The following is a 23,364-nucleotide window of genomic DNA, read 5'->3' on the forward strand; positions in this document are numbered from 1 at the left end:
GCTGACATAAACCAGCTATCCTGGAACCCACAGAAAGGACAGTAGAAAGGAAGACAAACTGACACTGGTGATCCAGGTCCCTTTGCAGTCTCCTGGAGATGGTGAATCCCTGTTTGTTCCCACAGAAAAACTCAGTGCAGATTCTCGGTGCTAAGAACAGGCCACCTCATGAAGCAGCACCCACCCTCACTAACGAATGGCTTCCCAATGCAGAGTTCAGATCTATTTGCCCTTCAGCTCAAAGTCCAGCACAGAGCCTTGCTGTCTGCCTCATTAGCTGATGTAAAAGTCCTGCCCCATGACACAGCCAAGGACTTCCCTTTGCCAAGGCACGGAAAAGGCAAAGTATTTCTGTTGCAACTACACCCAGCCTGAAACAGAGATAGGGCAGAGTGGTTTTGATCTGAGTGTGTATTGGGCACAACCACTGATCGTGCAAGCAGTTTTAAGATGACTGAAGCTGGGCACTCATCTCTTCAGAGCCGCTGTGAAAACCAGGAGAGACTCTGTCAAGCTCTAAGCAGTTTGAGTACTTTTCTTTTTTTAGGGTGTTTATTTTCAATAGTCTTACTATGAAGACCTGGCTGGCTCAGAACTCACTATGTAGAACAGGCTGATCTCTGCTTCCCACTGCTGAGATTATGGCACGTGCCACCAAGCCCAGACTTAGCTTGGGTTCTTCTTGCTGCTGTGCACTGATGGCACAACAGCCTTCTCTGTGTCCTGCACAAATCAAGAAGCTATACAGCTGTGGCACAGCTTGCTTCTTCACTAACAGCTTAGTGCAGAAACAGTTGTCCATGTCTGTACCTGGACCTATCTGTCCAATTTTCAGGTTCCAAAAGGCAATCCGCATATGCAGAAATGAGCTCAAGTTGGACTACAGGATTCCTGTAAGATAAAAGGCAGCATGCCTGAGGGATCTGTGAAACTGGTTCCCATCTGTCAAAAGGAGTCATTTCCCTTACCAAAGGGACACATACATGGCTCCATTGATACACTCCTGTGGCACCTTTCAGCTCATCAAAGTCTCTGGGCTCAGTCCCCACACCAATGACCCAACCTTTCCCTCCCGCAGATATCACTCTCCTTATAACCAGCTATTCTCTACTGTTTCCTGCGCTCTCTCCACTCCCCTCTCCTACTTCTATAACCCTGGCATGTCCAGTGTGCTGGCCATATTCAGTCTACTTTTTTCTCTTTGCTCTGGACTCTTTCAGATGCCTCTGACTGTTCTCTTGTGTTTACAAACTTTAACCATATCTTGGAGCCATCATGTCTGTAGTTTCTTTACTGTGTCCACTCACATTAACTATTTATTTTTGCAAATTGACTACCCTAAGCATTAGTTACCTTAGAAATAAAAATAACAATTTCAGAGTCTAGCCTGGCAGGCAAAACCATAAACTACTCCTAATCACAATGCCATCAGCAAGGAAGCAGTTCCAATACAGGCTTATGAAGTAACCCTGAGCCCCATTGAGATGGCTCTGTGGACATAAGTAGTTGCTATGCAAATCTCATGACTTAAATTCAATCTCCAGAATTCATAGCAGGAGAGAACCCACTCCCCAAAGCTGTCTATCCTCTGACCTCCATCTGTATCATATGTGTGCCATATGGCAGGCAGACGTGTAGAGGGCAGAGGACAACTTGCAGGAGTCAGTTCTGTCCTTCCACTATGTGGGTCCTGAGGACTGAACTCCGGTTAAGAGTTTAATTGCAGGCTCTATTACCCAATGAATCAACTCACTGGTCCATGAAATTAAAACAAAACAAAACAAAAATCAGTCCTTAGCACTACATAAACGCGGCATGGTGGTACTGGAGACAGGAGTTTAAGGCCAGCCAGGGCTGTATGAGACACTCTCTCAAATAGTGATGGTGATGATTAGAAAACAAGGACAAGAACTCTGCTGGGGACTGGACACACAACTTGATGGTAGTAGCTAGGTATTCACGAGGCCCTGACCCCATGCTCAGCACCACTATGTGAATTGTGAATTCTTTTAAAGAATTATTTATTTATTGAATATGAGTACTCTATCTACATTTATACTTCCATGCCAGAAGAGGGCATCAGATCCCATTACAGATGGCTGTGAGCCACCATGTGGTTGCTGGGAATTGAACTCAGGACCTCTAGAAGAGCAATCAGTGCTTTTTTTTTTTTTTTTAAGTTTTATTTATTTTATGTATATGAGTACATTGTAGTTGTACAGATGGTTGTGAGCCTTCATGTGATTGTTGGGAATTGAATTTAGGACCTCTGCTCACTCTGGTCAACCTCACTCGCTCCGGCCCAAAGATTTATTTATTATTATAAGTTCTCTGTAGCTGTCTTCAAACGCACCAGAAGAGGGCATCAGATCTCAATATGGGTGGTTGTGAGCCACCATGTAGTTGTTGGGATTTGAACTCAGTACCTTTGGAAGAGCAGTCGGTGCTCTTACCCACTGAGCCATCTCACCAGCCCGCAATCAGTGCTCTTAACCGCTAAGCCATCTCTCCAGGCCCATGAATTAATTTTTAAAATGAGTATAATTTCTGGGTAACAACAGATTATTTACTGAGTGCCTACTACCATCCATGAGGCATTCTGCACACACTAATCTCTAATCTTCAAAGCCACCTGTGAAGTAATAACTCCTTTGACCTATCTTCCTATGGAGGAAGAGTGACCTAGGCCATGTGAGCAGGTGGGGGACCCAAACCCAGACCAACTAATCTACTTGTTTGTAACTGTCCTAGGCACGTTATTCAAGTTTCTAAACCGCCCTCAAAATGGGTTCACCTTTATAGTCCTGAAGAGAAGCCATTTCCATGCTCAACACTGAGTCATGGGCTAGCATGGCAGTACACATGCCTGGGATCCTAGCACTTTAGAAATGGACACAAGAGAACAGAGTTCAAGGTCATCCTCAGGTCCTTTGTCAGAGGCCAGCCTTGGCTACCAAAGTCTGGGCTATCAAAGTTGGGGCTTCAAAATGAATGAATGAATGAATGAATGAGCAAAATCCTTAATCCTGGTGTTGTCCTGCTTTCTCTGTGAGAGTTTCTGTGAATGACAGCCAACACTGTCCACAACACTTCTACTCTGTTGGATCTGTTCTAGGTCCATGCTGTCCAGCGAGGCAGCCCGAGCTAGTGGAATTGAACGACACTTTTGTTGTTTTTTGTTGTTGTTGCTGTTGTTTATATTTAACATCCACGTTGGGGGAGATATCTGTCATGGCATGTGTGTGGAGGTCACAAAACAGCATGTAGGAGTCAGCTCTCTCCTTCGATCCTGTAGGTTACAGTGACTGACTTGGGTGTCATGTGTGACAGTGAGTACCTTTCCCCAACTGTCTGATGTCCCTTTACTATTAATTAAAATTTAAATACCACACAGGGACCTAGCGAGTTGACTCTTTGTCCATGCCTGCCCTTTGAGACCAAGCTCTTCTCAGAATAATGGTTCTCAGACCCTGGGGACACCAGGATCCCCTGAGTATGTTCAAACTATACAATCCCATTCCCACTCAAGATGGCTCAGTCTCCAGGGTGGGGCTTCCCCAGCTATCAGAAGACAACAATCTGTCCTGTTATCCTCTCTAGGGACAGCTATCAGGTTTTTCAATTACCTACTAACAGACTTATCTCCAAGTCTGCTGGCATCTACAGCTCCACCAAACAGCCTTAAGGCAATAACACAGCCAGTGGACACACTGCATGACACGCAGACTTCCACACACCGTAACATCTTGACTGACATTTTCCTGACCAACTGCCTCCCCCCTTCCTTTCTTTCCGGGACAGGGTCTCATTACGTAGTCAAGGCTGGCAGGAGACTCAGTATTAGACCAGGCCGTTCTCACACTCAGAGAATATGTTTATAAACATATGTTATATGTTTATTTATTTATATATGTAAGTACACTGTAGCTGTCTTCAGACACACCAGAAGAGGGCGTCAGATCTCATTTCAGATGGTTGTGAGCCACCATGTGGTTGCTGGGATTTGAACTCAGGACCTTCGGAAGAGCAGTCAGTGCTCTTAACCGCTGAGCCATCTCTCCAGCCCCTGATTTTCTTATTTTTAAAACAGGGTTTCACACTGTCGCTCAAGCAGCCCTACAACTGTGCAGCCCAGACTGGCCTCAAAGTCAAGATGATCCTCTTCTTCCCAACACAGGGATGACATGTGAGCCACCACGCCTGGCTTGTATACCTGATTTCCTGAACCTGGATGAAAAACCCTAACCTTGATCCTAGTTTGACATCTTCACTACCAGTTTCTGTCCATCTCCAGTCCTTGTGGCCTATAGAAGTCCTTGTCAGTACCACCTGATCCATGAACAAATGAGGCATTGTGTCTCTACCCTGTTGTCAATCTAAAGCATATTAATATGTCTTAGCTCTTTATTTTACACATGACATTCAATTAACTTTATTTAGAAACTGGGCCTGACTATGTTGTCTAAGCTGGTCTCAAATTCACAATCCTGGCTCACCCTCCTCACCCTCACCCTCACCCTCCTCCTGAGCTGCATGCTACCCAGCTCACTCACACAGTTTAAACTCTCCACACGCTACTCGGAAGCAGCAAAACCTGACAGAGAGTTAGTGAATGTCCAAAGTCTAAAGTCTCCCTTGCCAGGTACTTTTGGCTGTGATTCGTGAGGAAGCTTGGTAAGAACAGTGTGATTTCTTCCGGACATTTGATAGATCAGTCAGTTGTCCCTAACAACAAAACACAAACGTCAGGGTTTAGTGGCGGTTCAATGTGGTGGCTGTTACACTGGGTTGAACATGAGTACCCAAGAGTACTGACAAACAGCTCAACATTGGCCCCACTATACATCTGCCCTCATGAGCCTGTCTGGTTGCTCACACTTACTTTGTGGCTGGCACACAGGGAAAGGCCCAGGCTTCCCAGACACAGCATGGTACTCTAGTGACTGTGGGCCACATCTTATCCCAGATCTCTGCCCCCAGAACAAGAAAGGATGGGAGGACTCTGCAAAGTTAGGATTCTTCTCCTACTCACCTCCAGGTTCCCACAGCTTACTGTGAGGACTGTCAGGGTAGTGACCTTCTTGTCCCTCCCAGTCCATAAGCAGCAGTCATTAGTACCTTTTGCTTAGGTGTCACCTGTCCTTTATAGTGCACAGGGGAAAACTCAGAGGAATAGCACCCATGGCTGATTCTGTCTTTCACCCTGTAAGTAAAAAGCTGACTGTGAGGTGATCACTCTGTCTTAACTGCACTAGTCTGTGACCCGGTCTAGTGTGAAGTGGACAGTCAGTAAGTGCAGGTCTAGTGTGAAGTGGACAGTCAGTAAGTGCAGGTCTAGTGTGAAGTGGACAGTCAGTAAGTGCAGGTCTAGTGTGAAGTGGACAGTCAGTAAGTACAGGTCTAGTGCAAAGCGGACAGTAAGTATAGGTCTAGTGTGAAGTGGACAGTCAGTAAGTGCAGGTCTAGTGTGAAGTGGACAGTCAGTAAGTACAGGTCTAGTGTGAAGTGGACAGTCAGTAAGTGCAGGTCTAGTGTGAAGTGGACAGTCAGTAAGTGCAGGTCTAGTGTGAAGTGGACAGTCAGTAAGTACAGGTCTAGTGTAAAGCGGACAGTGAGTACAGGTCTAGTGTGAAGTGGACAGTCAATAAGTATAGGTCTAGTGTGAAGCGGACAGTGAGTACAGGTCTAGTGTGAAGCGGACAGTGAGTACAGGTCTAGTGTGAGGTGGACAGTAAGTACAGGTTTCATTTGACCTTTAGCAATGGGAAAGCCACAGAACCCTTCAACAAGATCATGAGATCAGAGCTGAATTTTAAAAATCATTGTGGTATTATTATACAATGCATTCAAGGATGTGGAAACACTGGAAGAGGCTGTAGGTATGACCTTCCCCTAGGAACACATTATATCTAACACTTGAGTACCTATTATGTGCCAAGAAACATAGCAAACACTAAGAAGAAAGACAGCCCTACAGTGATACATCTTTGTTGGGTCAAGATCAGCAAAAGTCCAAAGTAACCTTTGCAAAGATAATAAAGGAGACTCCTGCCAACAGTAAGTGCCTCTGTGGGATGCTTGGGTGAGAAGTCACTGAGGAACAAGATGTACACATCCTAAGATACAAGGCAGGGACCAGACCTGGTCAGATAAAGTACTTTCAGGTAAAGAAGGTACTCAGGAAGGCTGAGGCAGGAGAGCTCAGAGTTCAGAGTGGGGCTACAGTGTAAGATGCTGTCCCAAAACAACAAACGCATAACCAGACAAAAGGCAAGACGTGGTAAAAGGTGGTACAGCCCTCTACCCCTAAACCTGAACTCTTAAATTTTGGTTTTTCAAAAGGAACACAGCTTGAGGAATAGACCCCACCATTAATCCATGCTATATCTGCCCCTGTCATGGTGCCTGGCTGCTACAAAGTCAGATTGCTCCCGTCCTGTTATGCCTAGGTTACACCAGAACTACCTGTTAGTGAGCCACCATGTCCGTGGGTCCTTGACCTCAGAAAGCCAAGAAGCTGCAGGTGGCTGAGCTGTTCAGAGACTGGGCTCCTGAGTCAGGCAGTCACCCAACTGTCAGTGTGCCACTGTGGATAGCCCAATATAGGAACCAGGTGCAGAAATAGCATCCTTCTAGATCTGGATCCTCTCCCTTAGAATCTCAGCCTCCTGGGCTGTGAGACTGCAGGATTCCTAACCTCCCTTGAGCCTTGATTTCTTCTTCTATAACATAAAGGCAAAAGAGCAAAGAGGTGAGGTTTGGAAAGAACACACAGTTCTAAAAATGTAGAGAAAGGCCCAGAGTGACAACACAAAGCTGTCAGTGGGGACAGGAAAAAGAGCTGGAGAACTCCTCCTGGGCTAGCTGTACTTTGCTAGGAGGAAGTATGAATACAGATAGGGTCAGACCCTTGTTATTCTTGGCCATGGCCTCCACAGTTCCAAGGCCCACTGTTCTCAGCAACTAACTGCTCAGCCCTTCCTGGCAGGGAAACCTACTGAGCTGCTCCTTCTAGATGGGCAACCCAGGAATGCCTGTCAATCAACACTTTGTGGAGTGGAAGCATCTTCCCACACCTCCACTGCAGCTTCTAACAACATTTTCCCACCTCCAGTGATAGGCAACGCTTGGCACCTCGCCTAAGCATCTAAAGCTACACAATTCCCTCTAGCCAGCAGGCAACCAGCTAGCTTGGTTGCTATGCAACTAGCAAGAACAAAAGTGGTGCTATCCTTTCCAGAAACAAGGATAAGTACAGTGAAGAGCCATGCTCCCTCCCCCGCCACCAAGTCACAGCCTCTAAACGTCTACCAAAGGCAGCAGGGGTTCCTTTAATAAACAGGCTGATGGACTCACTCATCCCTCTAATTCTCTTTCCTTCAGTAGCAGAGATTGCAAGCTGCATATAAATCCTAAGCCCTGCTCTAGCCAGCAGATTGGCAGCCAGTTCTGCAGCAGCACATCGAGAAGGGCATTCTCCAAAGCTCCTCAGGCAGCCTGTGAGCCCAGGCAAGAACAAAGCTGCCGTGTGAAACCCACACCTCTACCTCACTGGTATCTGGGCAGAAGGCAATCACAGCCTCAAGAGACATACACTGAAACCAGTGGGGGTCAACTGAACTGTTCACCCCATATCCAGCCTACTCTCCAGAGATCTGGCTTCTACACCCTATCCCCAGGGGAGGGCTCTGGGGAAACAGGTTGGCTGAGTGGTCAAAAGCCCAAAAACTATGGTCCAATGCATCTCTGCAACCAACATCTGGCTCTATAGTGTGTTACCTGTGACCTAAGATGAATTAGTCAACATCTATGGGCCTCAATTTTATCATTATAAAAACAGGCTGGGAATGCTGACATTTTAGGGTTACTGTGAAGTACATGTGGGTCAACCCTGGTAAAAGACCACCTAGGACAGACAGATCTCTGTGAGTTTGAGGCCAGTCTGGTCTATAGAGCTAGGTCCGGGACAGCCAGGGCTATACAGAGAAATCCTGTCTCGAAAAACAACAACAACAACGAAAAGAGGGTGGGGTGGGGTAGGAGGTGGCACATGCCTTTAATCCCAGCACTTAGGAGGCAGAGACAGGCAGATCTGTGAGTTCGAAGTCAGCCTGGTCTACAGGGTGAGTTTTAGGACATCCAGGGCAATACAGAGAAACCCTGTCTCAGAAAGCCAAAAAAGAAAAAAAAAAAAGAAAAAGAAAAAGACCCGGTCCATACGGACCTGATCACATTCACACAACCCATGTAAAAAAAGCAGCTGAGTGTGGGCGGGCTGGAGTTGGCTCGGCGGTGGTTAAGAGCATGTGTTGCCCTTGCAGAATGCCCAGATTTGACACGGTGCCTTGTAACCATATGTAACTCCAGACCCAAGGGAACCAACACATTCTAACCTCCTTGGGTGCTAGACATGTATGCACATGGTGTACATACATACATACATACAGGCAAAACATTCATACATATACTAAAACAAATAAACTGGGCAGTGGTGGTGGCAGGACAGCAGTAATCCCAGCACTCAGGAAGCAGAGGCAGGTGGGTCTCTGTGAGTTTCAGGATAGCCAGAGCTACACAGAGAAGCCCTGTCGGGAAAAACTAAAAATAAATATTTATTTAAAAAAAATTATTTATTTACTTATTTTACGCATTTGAGTACACTGCAGCTGTCTTCAGACACATCAGAAGGAGGCATCAAATCCCAACCATGTAGTTGGTGGGATTTGAACTCAGGACCTCTGGAAGAGCAGTCAGTGCTATTAACCACTGAACCATCTCTCCAGGCCCAAATAAATCTTAAAACAAACAAACATCGACCGCCGCAGCCATCTTCCAGTAACTCGCCAAAATGACGAACACAAAGGGAAAGAGGAAAGGCACCCGGTATATGTTCTCTAGGCCTTTTAGGAAACATGGCGTTGTTCCTTTGGCCACATACATGCGAATCTACAAGAAGGGTGATATTGCAGACATCAAGGGAATGGGCACTGTTCAAAAAGGAATGCCCCATAAGTGCTACCACGGCAAAACTGGAAGAGTCTACAATGTCACCCAGCATGCCGTGGGCATCATTGTCAACAAGCAGGTTAAGGGCAAAATTCTGGCCAAGAGGATCAATGTGCGGATTGAGCACATCAAGCACTCAAAGAGCAGGGACAGCTTCCTGAAGCGGGTGAAGGAGAACGACCAGAAGAAAAAGGAAGCCAAAGAGAAGGGCACCTGGGTGCAGCTGAAGTGCCAGCCTGTGCCACCCAGAGAAGCACACTTTGTGAGGACTAACAGAAAAGAGCCTGAGCTGTTGGAGCCCATTCCATACATGGAATTCATGGCCTAATGTACACAAAGAAATAAAATACCAGCACCAGGAAGAAAAAACAAACAAGCAAACAAACAAACAACCTAGGTGGAAGTAAATGCCTGTAATTCCATTTAAGTACTGTGTATGCATGCATGTGTACATATGGAGGTCAGAGGATAACTTACAGGATACTCTTCTCTCCTCCTATGATGTTGGTGACAAGTCCATACCCAGTAAACCATTGGACCAGCAGTAGACTCTATCTTTTAAATGAAGGAGCTAAGATAAAAATGATGGACAATAGAAGCTAAGTTGGCTGGGGATGGGGAGGGTGTGTGTGGTGGTTTGAGACAGAAACTAACACACCCTCTATATGCCTTATCCAACACCTGATCGTCCTGAGTATTTGACACACACAATCGCATGACTATCCAGTGAGACAGAAAGTAATATGCTCATTTTGCAGACGAGGAACCTGGTAATCTTAACTGCTTTGGTTCCATCATTCCAGTCCTGATTCTATAACTGGTCACCTCTTGCTTGGACTAAACTTTGTAAAATGACTAAGAAAGCTATTCTCCATGCCTTCCAGGAGCTCCAATGAAGCTTCTACAGGTACACTGTGGGACAGCCCTATAGAATTCTGTGCCTAGTCTCAGTGTTGGGAAGGGACTATTCATAACATTCTAAAAAACTGGGATTGACAAGATGGCTCAGGAGGGAAAGGTATCTGCCGCCAAGCCCACTGACCTGAGTTCAATCTCCAGAACCCATGATAGGAGAGCTGACTCCAAAGCTGTCCTCTAACATGAACACTCATTGTAACAGGGACATACCCTCCTCCCTCAACAGAATAAATGTGTGTTAAAAAAAAAAAAAAAAAGAAGCCAGGCAGTGGTGGCGCACGTCTTTCATCCCAGCACTCGGGAGGCAGAGGCAGGTGGATTTCTGAGTGCGAGGCCAGCCTAGTCTACAGAGTGAGTTTCAGGACAGCCATGGCTACACAGAGAAACCCTGTCTTTTAAAAAAAAAAAAAAAAAAGCCGGGCGTGGTGGCGCACGCCTTTAATCCCAGCACTCGGGAGGCAGAGGCAGGCGGATTTCTGAGTTCGAGGCCAGCCTGGTCTACAAAGTGAGTTCCAGGACAGCCAGAGCTATACAGAGAAACCCTGTCTTGAAAAACCAAAAAAAAAAAAAAAAAAAAAAAAAAAGGAAAGAAACTTCACAATTTTTTTTCTATCTTCTTTGTTAGGGTATCATGTATCCCAGGCTAGTCTCAAACTTGCACACATGTACACCCACACACACAAACACATGTGTACACACAGGCGCACACACACACAAAGAGACCTCCTCCACTACTAGCACTTTAGTCTCAGAGATCCCAGGTTTCTCTGAGATCCAAAGGGAGGCAAGCAAGCACTCTTTGGCCTCTGACCTCTGATGGCCCAGCACCTACACAGCACCTCATCATTCTCCTCAAGCATAAATCAGTAATGTTATTCCATGATTTAAAATGCTCTAGTGCTGGGGCTGGAGAGATGGCTCAGTAGTTAAGAGCATCAACTGCTCTTCCAGAGGACTTGGGTTCAATTCCCAACAGCTCACAACTGTCTGCAACTCCAGTTGCAAGAGACCTGATGCAGTTTCAGCCTCCATGGGCACTGTATGCATATGGACAGACAGACAAGACAAACCACACATGCAAGTAAAATAAAAATAGTATTATGCCACCACCAGGCATAACCACATCTCTTATTTGTCTAATTGGTAATTTTCTGTCTCCTCTCTTCCCTTAGTCTCAAAAGCGCTGAGGCTACAGGCAAGCGCACTGCACCCAGCTTGGCTTTCCTAAGCTTGTTTACTTGACACTCCCAAAGCCTTGACCAGTGCTGGGCAGCAGGCACAGTAAACATCTCAAGAGCAGTTGGTTCAGACAGCAATGCCGTGTTCTGCTAGTCCTCAACACAAAATGCTGGTTACCTAAGTCTAAGATCTAAAGTTGGTCGACTAATGAGTTTACAAACTCTTTCCATTTAAAGCAGCAGTTGGTCCCAGGAAATCATCACAGTGATTAAAATTCAAAGAAAGAGGTTTTGTGGTTTTGGGTTTTTTAACATGAAATTATGCAGAAAACTTCTGCCACAGACGTCAGACTTCTTCGCAGTTAACTACTATTCTGGAATTACTTGCAAGAAGTTGCATGATTTCCCCGAGGTCACACTGGAACCCAAATCTCAGTGCAAGACGGCAAAGCTGAAAACCTTTTATTTATTTACCTATGTCAAATGCACAAAGATAAGCATCAAAACAAAAGAATATGGCTTTTTTTTAACAATCTCATTCTCTATTTTCTTTGTTTTGTTGCTAATCTCTCCACCTGGTGACAAGTACTGTCAAAAACAGTAGGATGTTCTAAGTTATGGTCCGAGGCTGAGTTTCACTGCCAAAGAGCAGTACACTGCAAGTTGCTGCCCTCCAGATTTGGAATCAGAAATGTGCAGATCCAAATCACAACACATTTATCAAAAAGTGATGATAAAGTCCCTTAAAGGAGTATATAGAACTCTTATTGGTGTCAAGTAGGGTTTTATATACTTTGCAATTATTACTTGATTAAAACAAATGTATTAAGGTATTGAAAAAACAGGTAAAGAGACATGGGAGTAATTTACTGACTATCACAGTTACTTAGCACTAAAGCCAGGATTTAAACCCAGGCATTCTAATGTATGAGTTCATGCTATTAAGCTTTATGCTGTATTGCCTCTGTTTCTTCACCTGAAACACTGTTGCTCATAGGTCTGCCTCATCCCAGAGACATGAGCAATTACTAGTTCATGTCAGGTAAATGCTATTGGACTGATATCAGCTATTCTGTAACCTCCATCACATTTGGTCCAGCCAAAAGAAGGTGAATAAATAATCAAGCCGAGAAAGATCTCCAAGGGCTCATTAGAATATGTATACACTCCATAAGCACAGGGACTGGAGGCTAGAGCCGTGACTCAGTGGTTAAGATCACTGCTACTCTTCCTGAGGACCCAGGTCCACTGGCTATTCTTCCAGAGGACTCCCAGCACTCACAGGGGGCTCACTACCATCCCTAACTCCAGTTTCAAGGAGTCTGATTCTCTCTTCTGGCTTCTGTGAACACTGCATGCATGGACACGGTACACAAACGTACATGCAGGCAAAACACCCATACACATAAAATAATAAAAACTTTACATACACTGAAAAAGAAAACAAAACAGGAGTTGTCTTCTTACCAGTTTTCTACTGGCTATGGTTGCACATGCCTGATCTCAAAGCACTCAGGCAGCTGAGGCAGGAGAATCAAAAATTCAAGGCTGGCATAAGCTACACAGTAAGACCAGTCTCAAAAACAAAAACAAAACAAGAAAGAGAAAAGAAAAATCCAATAATGTTTATGAAGTATTAGTGCATGCTAGAGATTGATCAGACAGAGCTCTTTTTTTTTTAAGATTTATTTATTTATTTATTATATGTAAGTACACTGTAGCTGTCTTCAGACACTCCAGAAGAGGGAGTCAGATCTTGTTACGGATGGTTGTGAGCCACCATGTGGTTGCTGGGATTTGAATTCAGGACCTTTGGAAGAGCAGTCGGTGCTCTTAACCACTGAGCCATCTCACCAGCCCCAGACAGAGCTCTTATGTAGTAAATACAACTTGTGAAATGCATGCAGCACAGAAGAGGTAAATGAAAGATGTTCTCAGAGCACAGAGTTGCCAGGCATTGCCTGAGACAGGGTGGCTATCTGGATGCGCTGGTATATTGAAAGGATAGAATACTGGGCTGGTGAGATGGCTCAGTGGGTAAGAGCACCCGACTGCTCTTCCAAAGGTCCAGAGTTCAAATCCCAGCAACCACATGGTGGCTCACAACCATCCGTAACGAGATCTGGCGCCCTCTTCTGGAGTGTCTGAAGACAGCTACAGTGTACTTACATATAATAAATAAATCTTTTAAAAAAAAAAAGAAAGGATAGAATACTACTCACTTACCTTAGCTGAATGAACAGATAAGGAGACTCTGATTTTAATCCTGACTACAGCAGTCATCCAAGCTCTCAAGGTCTTAGATTCTTCACATTTAAAAGAAGTTGAACTACATCATTGTAAACACATTCTAATTCCTCATAATTAAATGCTCAATAAACCTTGTTTAATGAAAACAATCCACAACTAATAGGAAAATAACTTAGAAAGTTATGGGTACAAGGTCAGGGATCATGGGAGGACATGAACTATAGCCCAGATCTCTTTCTACACCATTGTAACACTCACTTTCTAGGTCCAAATGTGACATAATTCCTTTCTTACAAACTCAAAGGTCATGTGTCCTATTCAATAGTCTTTGCCTGACTCCACTAAATCATAGGACAGTGGGGTCAGGACAGAACCATCGTACTAGCTAAAGACTCAAAAGAACCAGAGATAATTTAGCTGCAAATCCCTTTCATTGGCCAAAAGTTAAATGATTTGTTCAGATAGATGAGTTTGATTTTGCAGTTTGATTTTAAGTAATTTGATAAAGAAAACTTCAAATGATAATGCCTCCTGAGAGTACAGCACATAATTTTTAAAAATTATTAATTCTATGTTCCAAGTTGGTCCAAAGCAAATTCACAAAAGTAATCATGAAAGGTTGTCAGAAAATGTCTACAGTTATTTTATGGATTTCTTTTTATGAACAAAATACATTCTTTACAGTAAACATTGTATGTCCCTAGGGCTGTAAGGTTAGGAGTGGGAAACCATCTGACAGGCATAGTCAATTTTCTAGACGTCTCAGAACAGTCAAGGTCAAACTGTTCAGTCTTCTCCTCTTTCCACCTAGTATCTGGAAAGCAACTAACGGAGACCTCAAAATATTTGATTCTGTATTCTGACAAATACAAACGATCACACCCTGATTCAGAAAGTTCTGTGACATTAGGATGCCATGAACAACAAGAAGAGAGGGTCTGCAGGGTCACTGCTCAGGCTATGATCCTTTAGTGACACCATGAAAGCCACTACTTTGCCTATATCTTCCAGTTTTTCCATCTATCAAATTTGGGGGAAAATTATCTCACATCTATGTCGTCAGATAAAACATCTTTAACATTAGTAAACAGCTTTGACATCTGCTGGAAAGGTGAGAAAGCACTCTTATCGCGACTATTTATTATGGTGGGGCCCAGAATAGTCCTTCTTGCGTCTATGACCCCGAGTCTCCTCAAAGGGTAGTACTGGATATAGCTTCTGCAGACTCCATGCCCGGCAGCCACGGATACATAAGGCGACGAGTCTCTGCTACTGGTGGGAAGTGAAGGCTTCAAGCACCCGGCTTTAGAGGAACTCACAACCACCGCGCCCCCCAATCACCTTGTCATCACCTTGAGGAACAGAAAACCACCCTGGGGGAGCATGGATTCCACCCTCAGAAAAAAAGGAGTGACTCCACCCTGGACCAGGCTGCCGCTGCTTAGACCCAAGCTTGCCGGCGGGCGGGGATGGGGACCGCGAACAGCCTGTGCCAGGGACGCCTTGACCTAGGACAACGCAGGAACCCACAAGGGCGCTGGGCCTGCAACCGCGACAGGTGCACGGAACGTCAGCCGCGGGTCGAGCCTGCCTCGCCTGGCCTCGCCTACAGCCGCGGGCAAGGCAGGAGGCTCCCCGCCCCCGTAAACCCACGTCTCTGGGTTCGCTTACCTGCAGCCGGGTGACCAGGAGACTGTAAGGCGCCATTTTGTGCACTGACAAAGATGAGGTCGCATGAAAGTGACGTGACAAATGGCGCTCTTAAAAAAGCATAAAAGGGGGCGGGGCTTACAGAGAGACGCGTCAACCGCGAGGGTGGGGCCTCCTCCCGAAGCCAAGAGTGCAGATAGCGCAGTGGGCGGGACTTACATGACGGAAACCGGGCGTGGAAAGCAAAGAGGCGGGGAAACTGCCAACTTGGCACAACCTTGTCACCTTTACCCTTGGGTGTGGAAGCTGGAGGAGAGTCAAGAGTTCAAGGTCATCCTTCATTCCAGGAAAGAGAACGTCCCCAAACCAACATACTTGGCGGAAGCATGCAAGAAGCCCTGGCGTCAATCCCCAACACAGAATGCAACAAATGTAGATTTTTTTACCCAAGAACAAACTTCATTTTATGTGTTCAAATCTGGAAGTAAAGAGAATTTTATTCAAAAACCTTTGGTGCACCTGCAAGGACCTGCCGAGGAAACTCTCGCGAGACCTAACGGGTTTGGTGCCCTCGAGGATAAAGGCTGACTGACAGCTTGATGGCCAATCACGGAGGAACGGAAGTAAGCACGCCGTAGGTTAAAGGTCGAGCGGAAGTTCCCTAAGCTTCCGGCCGCCGGCTTGGAAAAAGAGTTATGGCTAAACATCATCCAGATTTGATTTTCTGCCGCAAGCAGGCTGGTGTGGGTGAGTTGGGGGCCTGCTCCCTTTTGGTTGAGTGGAATGGGATTAGAAAGTGGGGGACTAGGGACTTCACCCTCCTCTTTAGAGCTCTGGTTTGGCGTGTCCAGGTTTCGCGCCTTACGGTGCCGGGGTATTGTAGCAGCGCTCACCGGCTTGTGGCATCTTAGAAAAGGGCAGCAGCGCGCATCCGGGAGTCTAAGGCTGGCGGGATCGTCTGTGCCAGATCTGGAGAAGCCGGTCTAGAATACTTTGGATTTTGGGGGGTTCCAGACATTTTTTTATTTTTGACATGGCCTTTGGTGTAAAGCAAAATTTAGGGTCGTGGGCCGGGAACCCTTGTCTGTAATCCCAGCACCTGGGAGGCAGAAGGCTGGAAGATTGCTGCGAGTTCGAGCCTGGCCAGAGCTAAAAAGAAGTTCCAGGCTGACTCAAGCTACACAGTGGGATTCTGTCACAAAAAAGTAGGGGGTGGGGGACAGTGAAAAGGGAGGAAAGGAGAATGTGACCGCGATCCTGTACGGTTGACTGTAATCATTGCTACCTTCCCCATCCTCTATACTCAGCTTGACGAAAAACTTTGCTTGCTACCTCACAACCTTAATTTTAACGATATGTTTTACTATCTTTGATCTTGCAGCTATCGGAAGACTGTGTGAAAAATGTAAGCCGAACACGCCCTCTCAGGCCTTGCCACCTTTATCTTTTGAAGAGTCATCAATTCCAGAGGAGCAGCACAAAAGTCTTTTTTGGGGGGGGGGGGAGGGTTAAGACAGGGTTTCTCTGTATAGCCCTGGCTGTCCTGGAACTCACTCTGTAGACCAGGCTGGCCTGGAACTCAGAAATCCGCCTGCCTCTTCCTCCCAAGTGCTGGGACTAAAGGCGTGCGCCACCACTGCCTGGCTAGTAAAGAAGTCTTAAATAGATAAACCAGCCTGCAGAGGATACTAAATACCTGGCTGCCGCCAAAGACTGCCCTACCATCCTCCCACTTAAGCATGCAATTTTTAATACTTCATATTTAGGTTTTGAAAAAAAAATCTACTTTTGGATAGTAAGATTTGTCAAAAGTTGTGGGGCAGCCGGGCGTGGTGGCGCACGCCTTTAATCCCGGCACTCGGGAGGCAGAGGCAGGAGGATTTCTGAGTTCGAGGCTAGCCAAGTAGTGGGGCCCTTCCCAGCCCAATGTCATTTGTCAGTTTGTTGACAGTAACTACATAGACTTAAAAGCTCCCAGACAATAATACAAACTCTTTCCATGAATTACTAAACTGAGATGGATACAGGATAAGGCTTATGCTGTCAAGGTAGAAGAAGGTCCTAAGGTCACTGTCGGAAGGAGACTAGTGATTTCCCGCATAGGGCAGAGGAGAGATCTTAGGGGAGTAATCGCTATCGGCTATAACTCGGTTCTCCTCTCTCTCTACAGGTGACGGCAAGTGTGTGATCTGTGATTCCTACGTGCGTCCCTGCACCCTGGTCCGCATATGTGATGAGTGTAACTATGGATCTTACCAGGGCCGGTGTGTGATCTGTGGCGGCCCCGGAGTCTCCGATGCCTACTACTGTAAAGAGTGCACCATCCAGGAGAAGGATGTGAGTGTGGACTGAGCTTCCTACCCGCTCTTCTCTCCTTTTACTTTGACCATTTTGCCATCCATGGCCATCTCTTCTGATCTGGGCTGTGGAGGTTGCAATGTTCAGCTAGTTATCTAGGTAATTTCTTCAAGCCTGTGAGCCAAACTGGGTGTGGTCTAATAAAGAGCAGTTACTCTATGTCAGGGCAGAACGGAAGAGAAGCAAGTCTCCATTGGTATCAGCAGTTAGGAGAACTTCTCCATGTTCCTTTGCTGTCCCCTGCACATGGGCGTCTGGACAACCTGCGGAAGGCAGTTCTCCCTGTAGACTCTGGTCCTGGCGGGTGAGTGCAAATGGTAGGCTTGTCAAGTTTGTTTACCTGCTGTCTTAGTTAGGTTTCTTCTCTCAATGATACAACAAGATTAAAAGCAGCTTGAAGGAAGGAAAAGGTTTTCTTCCACACCTCCAGGTAACAGTTTGTCGTCAAGGGAAGTCAATGCGGGAGCCATGGAGGATCAATCACTGCTCTTTCCCCTCCAGTTTGCTCAGCCTGCTTTCTTACAGCCTCCAGTTCCACCAGCCCATGAGTAGTGCTACCCACACTGGGCTGGGCTCTCCCATGTCTACCATTAATCAAGAAAGTGCACCACTGGTCGAACCTGTAGGCTTCTCTCAGTTGAGCTTTCATCTTTTAAAATGACCCTAGTTTGTGTCAGGCTGACATAAAGTTAGCCAGGGCAGCTTATTTTTATTCCTTTTTTTTTGTTTGTTTGTTTGTTTGTTTTTTCAAGACAGGGTTTCTCTGTATAGTTCTGGCTGTCCTGGAACTCACTTTGTAGACCAGGCTGGCCTCAAACTCAGAAATCCGCCTGTCTCTGCCTCCCAAGTGCTGGGATTAAAGGCGTTCATTTTTATTCTTAGCCACACGTAAGATCCTATGTTTGTGTGCTAACGAGTATGTTGGTGGTGTGTAGTAGGCACTCAGTGGTTCTGCCTGTCTCTGTCTTCCTCTTTTTCTTACAGACATAGGTGCCAGTGTGTCTCAAAATGGCCTGGAACCAAAGGTCCTCCTGCTTCAGCTTCCTGAGTGCAGAGGTTACAGATTTGTACCCACATAGTGGTTCTCTGGGCAGGGATATGGGATGTGGCAGCTGCTGAGGTAGCCTTGCTATGTTGGCCCTGGCTGGTCTAGTGCTCATTATGTAGTCCAGGGTGGCCTGAAACTCAAAGCAGGTCCTCCTGCCTCAGCCAGCCTCTTAGATAATAGGATTACTTGCCCAACTTGGTTCTCTTCAATCCACTGTGATTAAGGACAGTTTAGGTGGATCTGGTGGCCACATGAGTTAGGGATAGTTATAGTTGATACCAGCTTTAAGTAAGAAGAATGGTGTCATGTTGCGAATTGGTTGCTGGTCTTATGTTTTTGTTTCTTGACTGTGGTGTAGAGAGGAAACGTCTATTGCTTGAGTAAAACTAAGTAGAATATAGTCTGACTGGACTAATTGAAGATGCTGGAGTACCTAAGCAAGGATGAGACAGCTGAGCATGGTGGTGCACACCATTAATTCCGGTGCCTGAGAGGCAGAGGCAGGCAAATCCTATGACTTCAATGTACAGAGCAAATTCCAGGACAGCAAGGGCTACAAAGAAACCCTGTCTCAAAAAAAGGGCAGAACATAGCTCTAAATATTCCCATGACCAGTGTAGGACTGTAGCTGTAATCGCTTCCTCATCCCTCACACAGTGTGAGTAGAGGTTATCGTTTTTCTGACCTGTCCCAGGCTGTCTGACTAAACCATGTGTCCACATTATACCATGTGGTCCTTTCTTGAGGCCTTGGCGTGTACTCGTGTTAGAGAGAATCAGAGCCCGCTGCATTCAGATGCCACTCACCACCAGTCCCGGAAGCTCTGTATGCTGCAGAGGCGGGTGATCTGTGATAGCTGCACTCTGGGTTGTAAATGACAATGTAATAAAGGGAAGTAAGGGAGGAAACAGGGAGCAGGAGACAGACAGCAACACATCCTCAAGTCGGGGTTTCACCACAATCAGCAGAACGTGCCTGGGAAGCCACATCCAGGTGGCTCCCAGTTGGGAGCTTTTTCTCCATGGGTGAATGTCAGGCTTCTCTTTTCCCTGCAGCCTTTTATACCACAGGATAAACCTGTTGGAAGTGGTTTCCTTCCGTGGTGGTCTCGAGGCTTCAGTGTCTGGTTTAATTTCTTTGTTATATCTGTTTACCTGTGTGTGGGCATGTGCTGTCAAGAGGACAACTTGTCTGGAGTTCCTCTTCCCTTACAGGAAAGTGCTTTAGGCCACTGAGCCATCTTGACAGCCCAAAGCTGCAGTAAGCCCTTACCTGTTTGCTGATTTTCCCTGTCAGTGTTAGGAAGCAAGAGGGGCAGCCCGACCCAGGATGGAATGTTAGACCAGCTGAACAGCTGAAGATGGGTTTACGGTGTTGAATCCACATTGTTTGGGGAAAGGAGAAAGTGTTGAAATCATAACTTGGGTTGGATTGAACCCTCTCCTGCCCTAAACCCTCTTTCCAGTTACCTGTGACAACTAGAACTAGATTGGTCATGTTCTGTTCTCTACCTCTCCTTTTCCCGGATGTGGGTAACAGGGTCTCATTTTCTATGTACTACAAGGATGATACTCCATTTTTGGTACTGCCCCTAGAAGATGTTCTGAGAGACGCGTCTCTCCACTTTGCACATTTGGTGTTTAGGATTTGGGACGTACTTAGTGTACTGGAAAGAAAGGTTTCACTCAGTTGTTAAGCAAAAGGATTTCTGTTGAGCTTTCACAGATACAGCTAGAGTCTGTGTCTGGCTCAAGCTTGGAACTAGAGAATGATTACTCAATGGCAATTGCCATCTGACGTGTCTGTGTCCATCGTGTGATCCGATCCCTTTGCATCCCTGTCCCTGAGGATGATTTCAGACCTACTCCACCTACTCGGCATTATACAGGAAGGCTCGGGGGATACTTGAGCTCAAGCTCACAATTACTCGGCACGAGTTTCCAAGGAACACAGAGCAGTACTGTGACATGATCCAGCCTCTCACCCTTACTGACAGATGATCATGTAGATGAAGTGCCCTGGCTTTTGCCTGTGCAGAAATCTTCCTGTGTTAGAAGCCACTCCCCTTATTGTTCACCTCTTCTTCAGCTTTTATAATTTATAAGGTAATTAATTAAGTCAGTAAGCTTAGCTGAGTTTTTCAAAACCTCAAAATAATCAGGACTCAAGAGTTGGGCATGGTGATGCATGCCTGTAATTCTAGCACTTGGTATGCTGAGGGGGAGAATTGCCAGTTTAAACCTGGTCTGGGGCCCGGCAGGTAGCTCACACCTATAATCCCAACACTCATGAGGCAGGGTCAGACGGACCTCTGGAGTTTGAGGCCAGCCTGGTCTACAGAGTGAGTTCCAAGGCACCCAGGGCTACACAGAGAAACCCTGTCCTGAAAAACCAAATATAAAATAAAACCAGTCTGGGATACTGTATCACAGACAGAAAGTCTACCAGGAGACCAGTGTCTTCAGACCTTGGTTCTAGAGGACTGATTTGTATGTTTGATCTCAACCCCAGGCAGACAATAAGAAAATAATTAGCACTGCAGAGTTTTAGAAGTATTTTTACTCATTTTGAAGTACAATGGTTGAACCAAGGATTTTACACAACCCATCCAGGGTCCTCTAGACTAGCACCTGTCCCTCTTAGCCAGCTCTTCAGCACTCAGGTTTCTCTCATGAGGAATGAAGTGCTAAGGAATAAGGTAACGGTTGGCTAAGATGAAGTACTAAGGAGTTAGGTAACTGTTGGCTAAGAGTCAACTTGAAGTTGCAGATGGCTGTCATACTGATAGAATATTAAATGAGATAGAAGGCAGCATGCTTGTCCTGATGTTCCCATGTTTAGTGTGCGCACTTCTCATCACTTCACTGTCATTTCTCAGACTGTTTCCTTTGTTGTCTTGTTATTTCTACTATTTTTACCTGGTTTATTTTATTTAGGGTAGCTGGAAAGTTGAATAAACCTTTAACCCAAAAGCTATAAAATGGTCTTTAAGGGGCGACAAGATGCCCGGTGAATATAGGCCTTTACTATTAAACCTGACCCTGAGTTCAGTCTCCAGAACCCACCTGTCCTCTGAGCTCCTTGCATACACCATGGCATGCATATGCCATTCTAAATAAATGTAAAAGTTTTTTTAATTAAAAAGATCGTCTTTGAAAACTTATATAAGAGCCAGCCTGTGGACACACTCTCCCAGAACGCAGGAGGCAGAGGCAGGGATCAGGTCTTTTTCTTTTTGGCTGAGGGAGATGTTGGGGGTTAAACACAAGGGGCCAAGCATTTGGTTCTGGAGCTAAGGGCATAAGGTGAAGAGCTCGTTTCTGCTGCTCCTGGGGTAGGTTTTATCTTAAATCTCTTGAGACAGTTTCAAGGACTTAACAACTCTGTTCTGTTTTTCAGAGAGATGGTTGCCCAAAGATTGTCAATTTGGGGAGCTCTAAGACAGACCTGTTCTATGAACGCAAAAAATACGGCTTCAAGAAGAGGTGATGGGTGGGTGGCTCCTTCCTCACCCATCAAACTGCTGCAGCTGCCAGAATAGACGCCTACTACCACCAGCCTAAAGGGAACGGAGCTGAGTGTCACCAGAGCAGCCTGCTAGTGCTAGTGTCCTGGCCCCTGCCACTAGCAAGTGCCCATGGAGCATCTGGCAGACTGGAGGAGACGCTGCTCGCTTAGTCCCCAGTTCCCTTTTTGTTTTGAGTTGGAAAAGCAAGGCTCTGTTCTCCACACTGATCCTTTCAACTCAAAAGCCTCAAAACAAGTTGGTGTGTGCCCTTGGTGATGAAACTGTCCCAGCAGAAGTGTGGTCTTGCAGCAGCTATGATGGGGTTGTCCTGTGACCCTCACTGTGGCCAGGTGTGACCTGAACAGTAATGTGACCTGACAATTTGCAGGTGGCGCTGGGCTCGTTTTATTTTTCTTGTAAATTGGAAGTTTCAGTTACGCTAATAAAGTTGTCTACCTTCCCAGTTAACTTTGAGAGTCTACTTTTAGTCATCTATGTTTTGGTGACTGGAACCGACCTAGAGGCTATGGGGCTAATGATGGATGGGCCTTGTCCTCTCATGGCCACTGGAAAGAACTCAGAGGACCCTGAGGGTGAATGAGGCCATTTTAGTTTTAGGTTTTTTTGTTTGTTTTTTTTTTCCCCTATCCCAATTTTTATTTTTGTCTCAATAGCTCAGGCTGGCCTGAAAACTGTTTGCGATCCTCCTACCTTAGCCTTTAGAGTCTTGACATTTCATATGGAAATGATCAGACCTGAGTTTCCTAATACCAATTTCAAAGAGATGTCCTACAGTAATGGTGAGGAAAATAAGATAAAATTAGGTTGATTAATTAGAGGAACTTTGTTTCCTGCAGTGTATATATTTTATTTGAAGGGTATGTTTCCTTTTTTAAAAATGGTAAAATTTTGTGTATGAATGTTTTGTTTGCATGTATGTATGTATGTGTGTGGTATGCATGCTTGGTACCTAGAGTTAAGGGCAGCGGACACCCCTGGAGTTCTAGGTGGATATGAACTACCATGTGGGTGCTGGGAATCTAGCCTAGGGCCTTTTCAAGAGCAACGGTCATCTCACCAGCCCCAACAAATATCTTGTAAGTAAATTATCCAAATTAGAAAATTCAGCCATATCCATCTATGTGGGTCAGTTCATTGCTGCCTACTGACGGGAGAGTTTTCAGGGGGGAAATCTGTGTAGTTGGCCTTGTTTGTACTCCAACCTAGTAACAAAGTCATGACAAGAAATAAACTTTTAAGGGTTTTGGTTTGAGTCCAAGAAAAAATTCATGGTCATATATGATATACTGCATACAGTTAAGACAGCCTCTTTCTTGAGAATGGAACAAAGGAGAAGCAGTGTTACAAGCCACGGGATGCACAAAGGAAGGAACTCAGACAGGCTTGGTGAGCACCTCAGGAGAGCAAGATAAGCTTGGCCACAGGGA

General features: G+C 45.7%; 2 protein-coding genes across 2 annotated transcripts in view; one reads left to right on the forward strand and one right to left on the reverse strand.

The window, feature by feature from the left end:
• Positions 1-15,126, reverse strand: part of Aco2 (aconitase 2) — a 41,151-nt gene extending 26,025 nt beyond the window's left edge. Inside the window, exon 1 of the mRNA XM_021182735.3 lies at positions 15,024-15,126. Within this exon, the coding sequence (XP_021038394.1) occupies positions 15,024-15,059 (36 nt within the window). The 5' untranslated portion in view covers positions 15,060-15,126. The remainder of the gene's footprint in view (positions 1-15,023) is intronic.
• A 486-nt stretch (positions 15,127-15,612) lies between these two features.
• Phf5a (PHD finger protein 5A) lies at positions 15,613-22,384 on the forward strand. The gene is made up of 4 exons (XM_021183661.3): positions 15,613-15,749; positions 16,384-16,407; positions 17,173-17,339; positions 21,808-22,384. The coding sequence occupies exons 1-4, from the start codon at positions 15,698-15,700 to the stop codon at positions 21,895-21,897; spliced, it is 333 nt and encodes a 110-aa protein (XP_021039320.1). The 5' UTR covers positions 15,613-15,697; the 3' UTR covers positions 21,898-22,384.
• Positions 22,385-23,364: the final 980 nt, after the last annotated feature.

Source organism: Mus caroli, unplaced genomic scaffold (genome assembly GCF_978045245.1).
Source record: "Mus caroli unplaced genomic scaffold, Mus_caroli_1 scaffold_16, whole genome shotgun sequence".
NCBI lineage: Eukaryota > Metazoa > Chordata > Mammalia > Rodentia > Muridae > Mus > Mus caroli.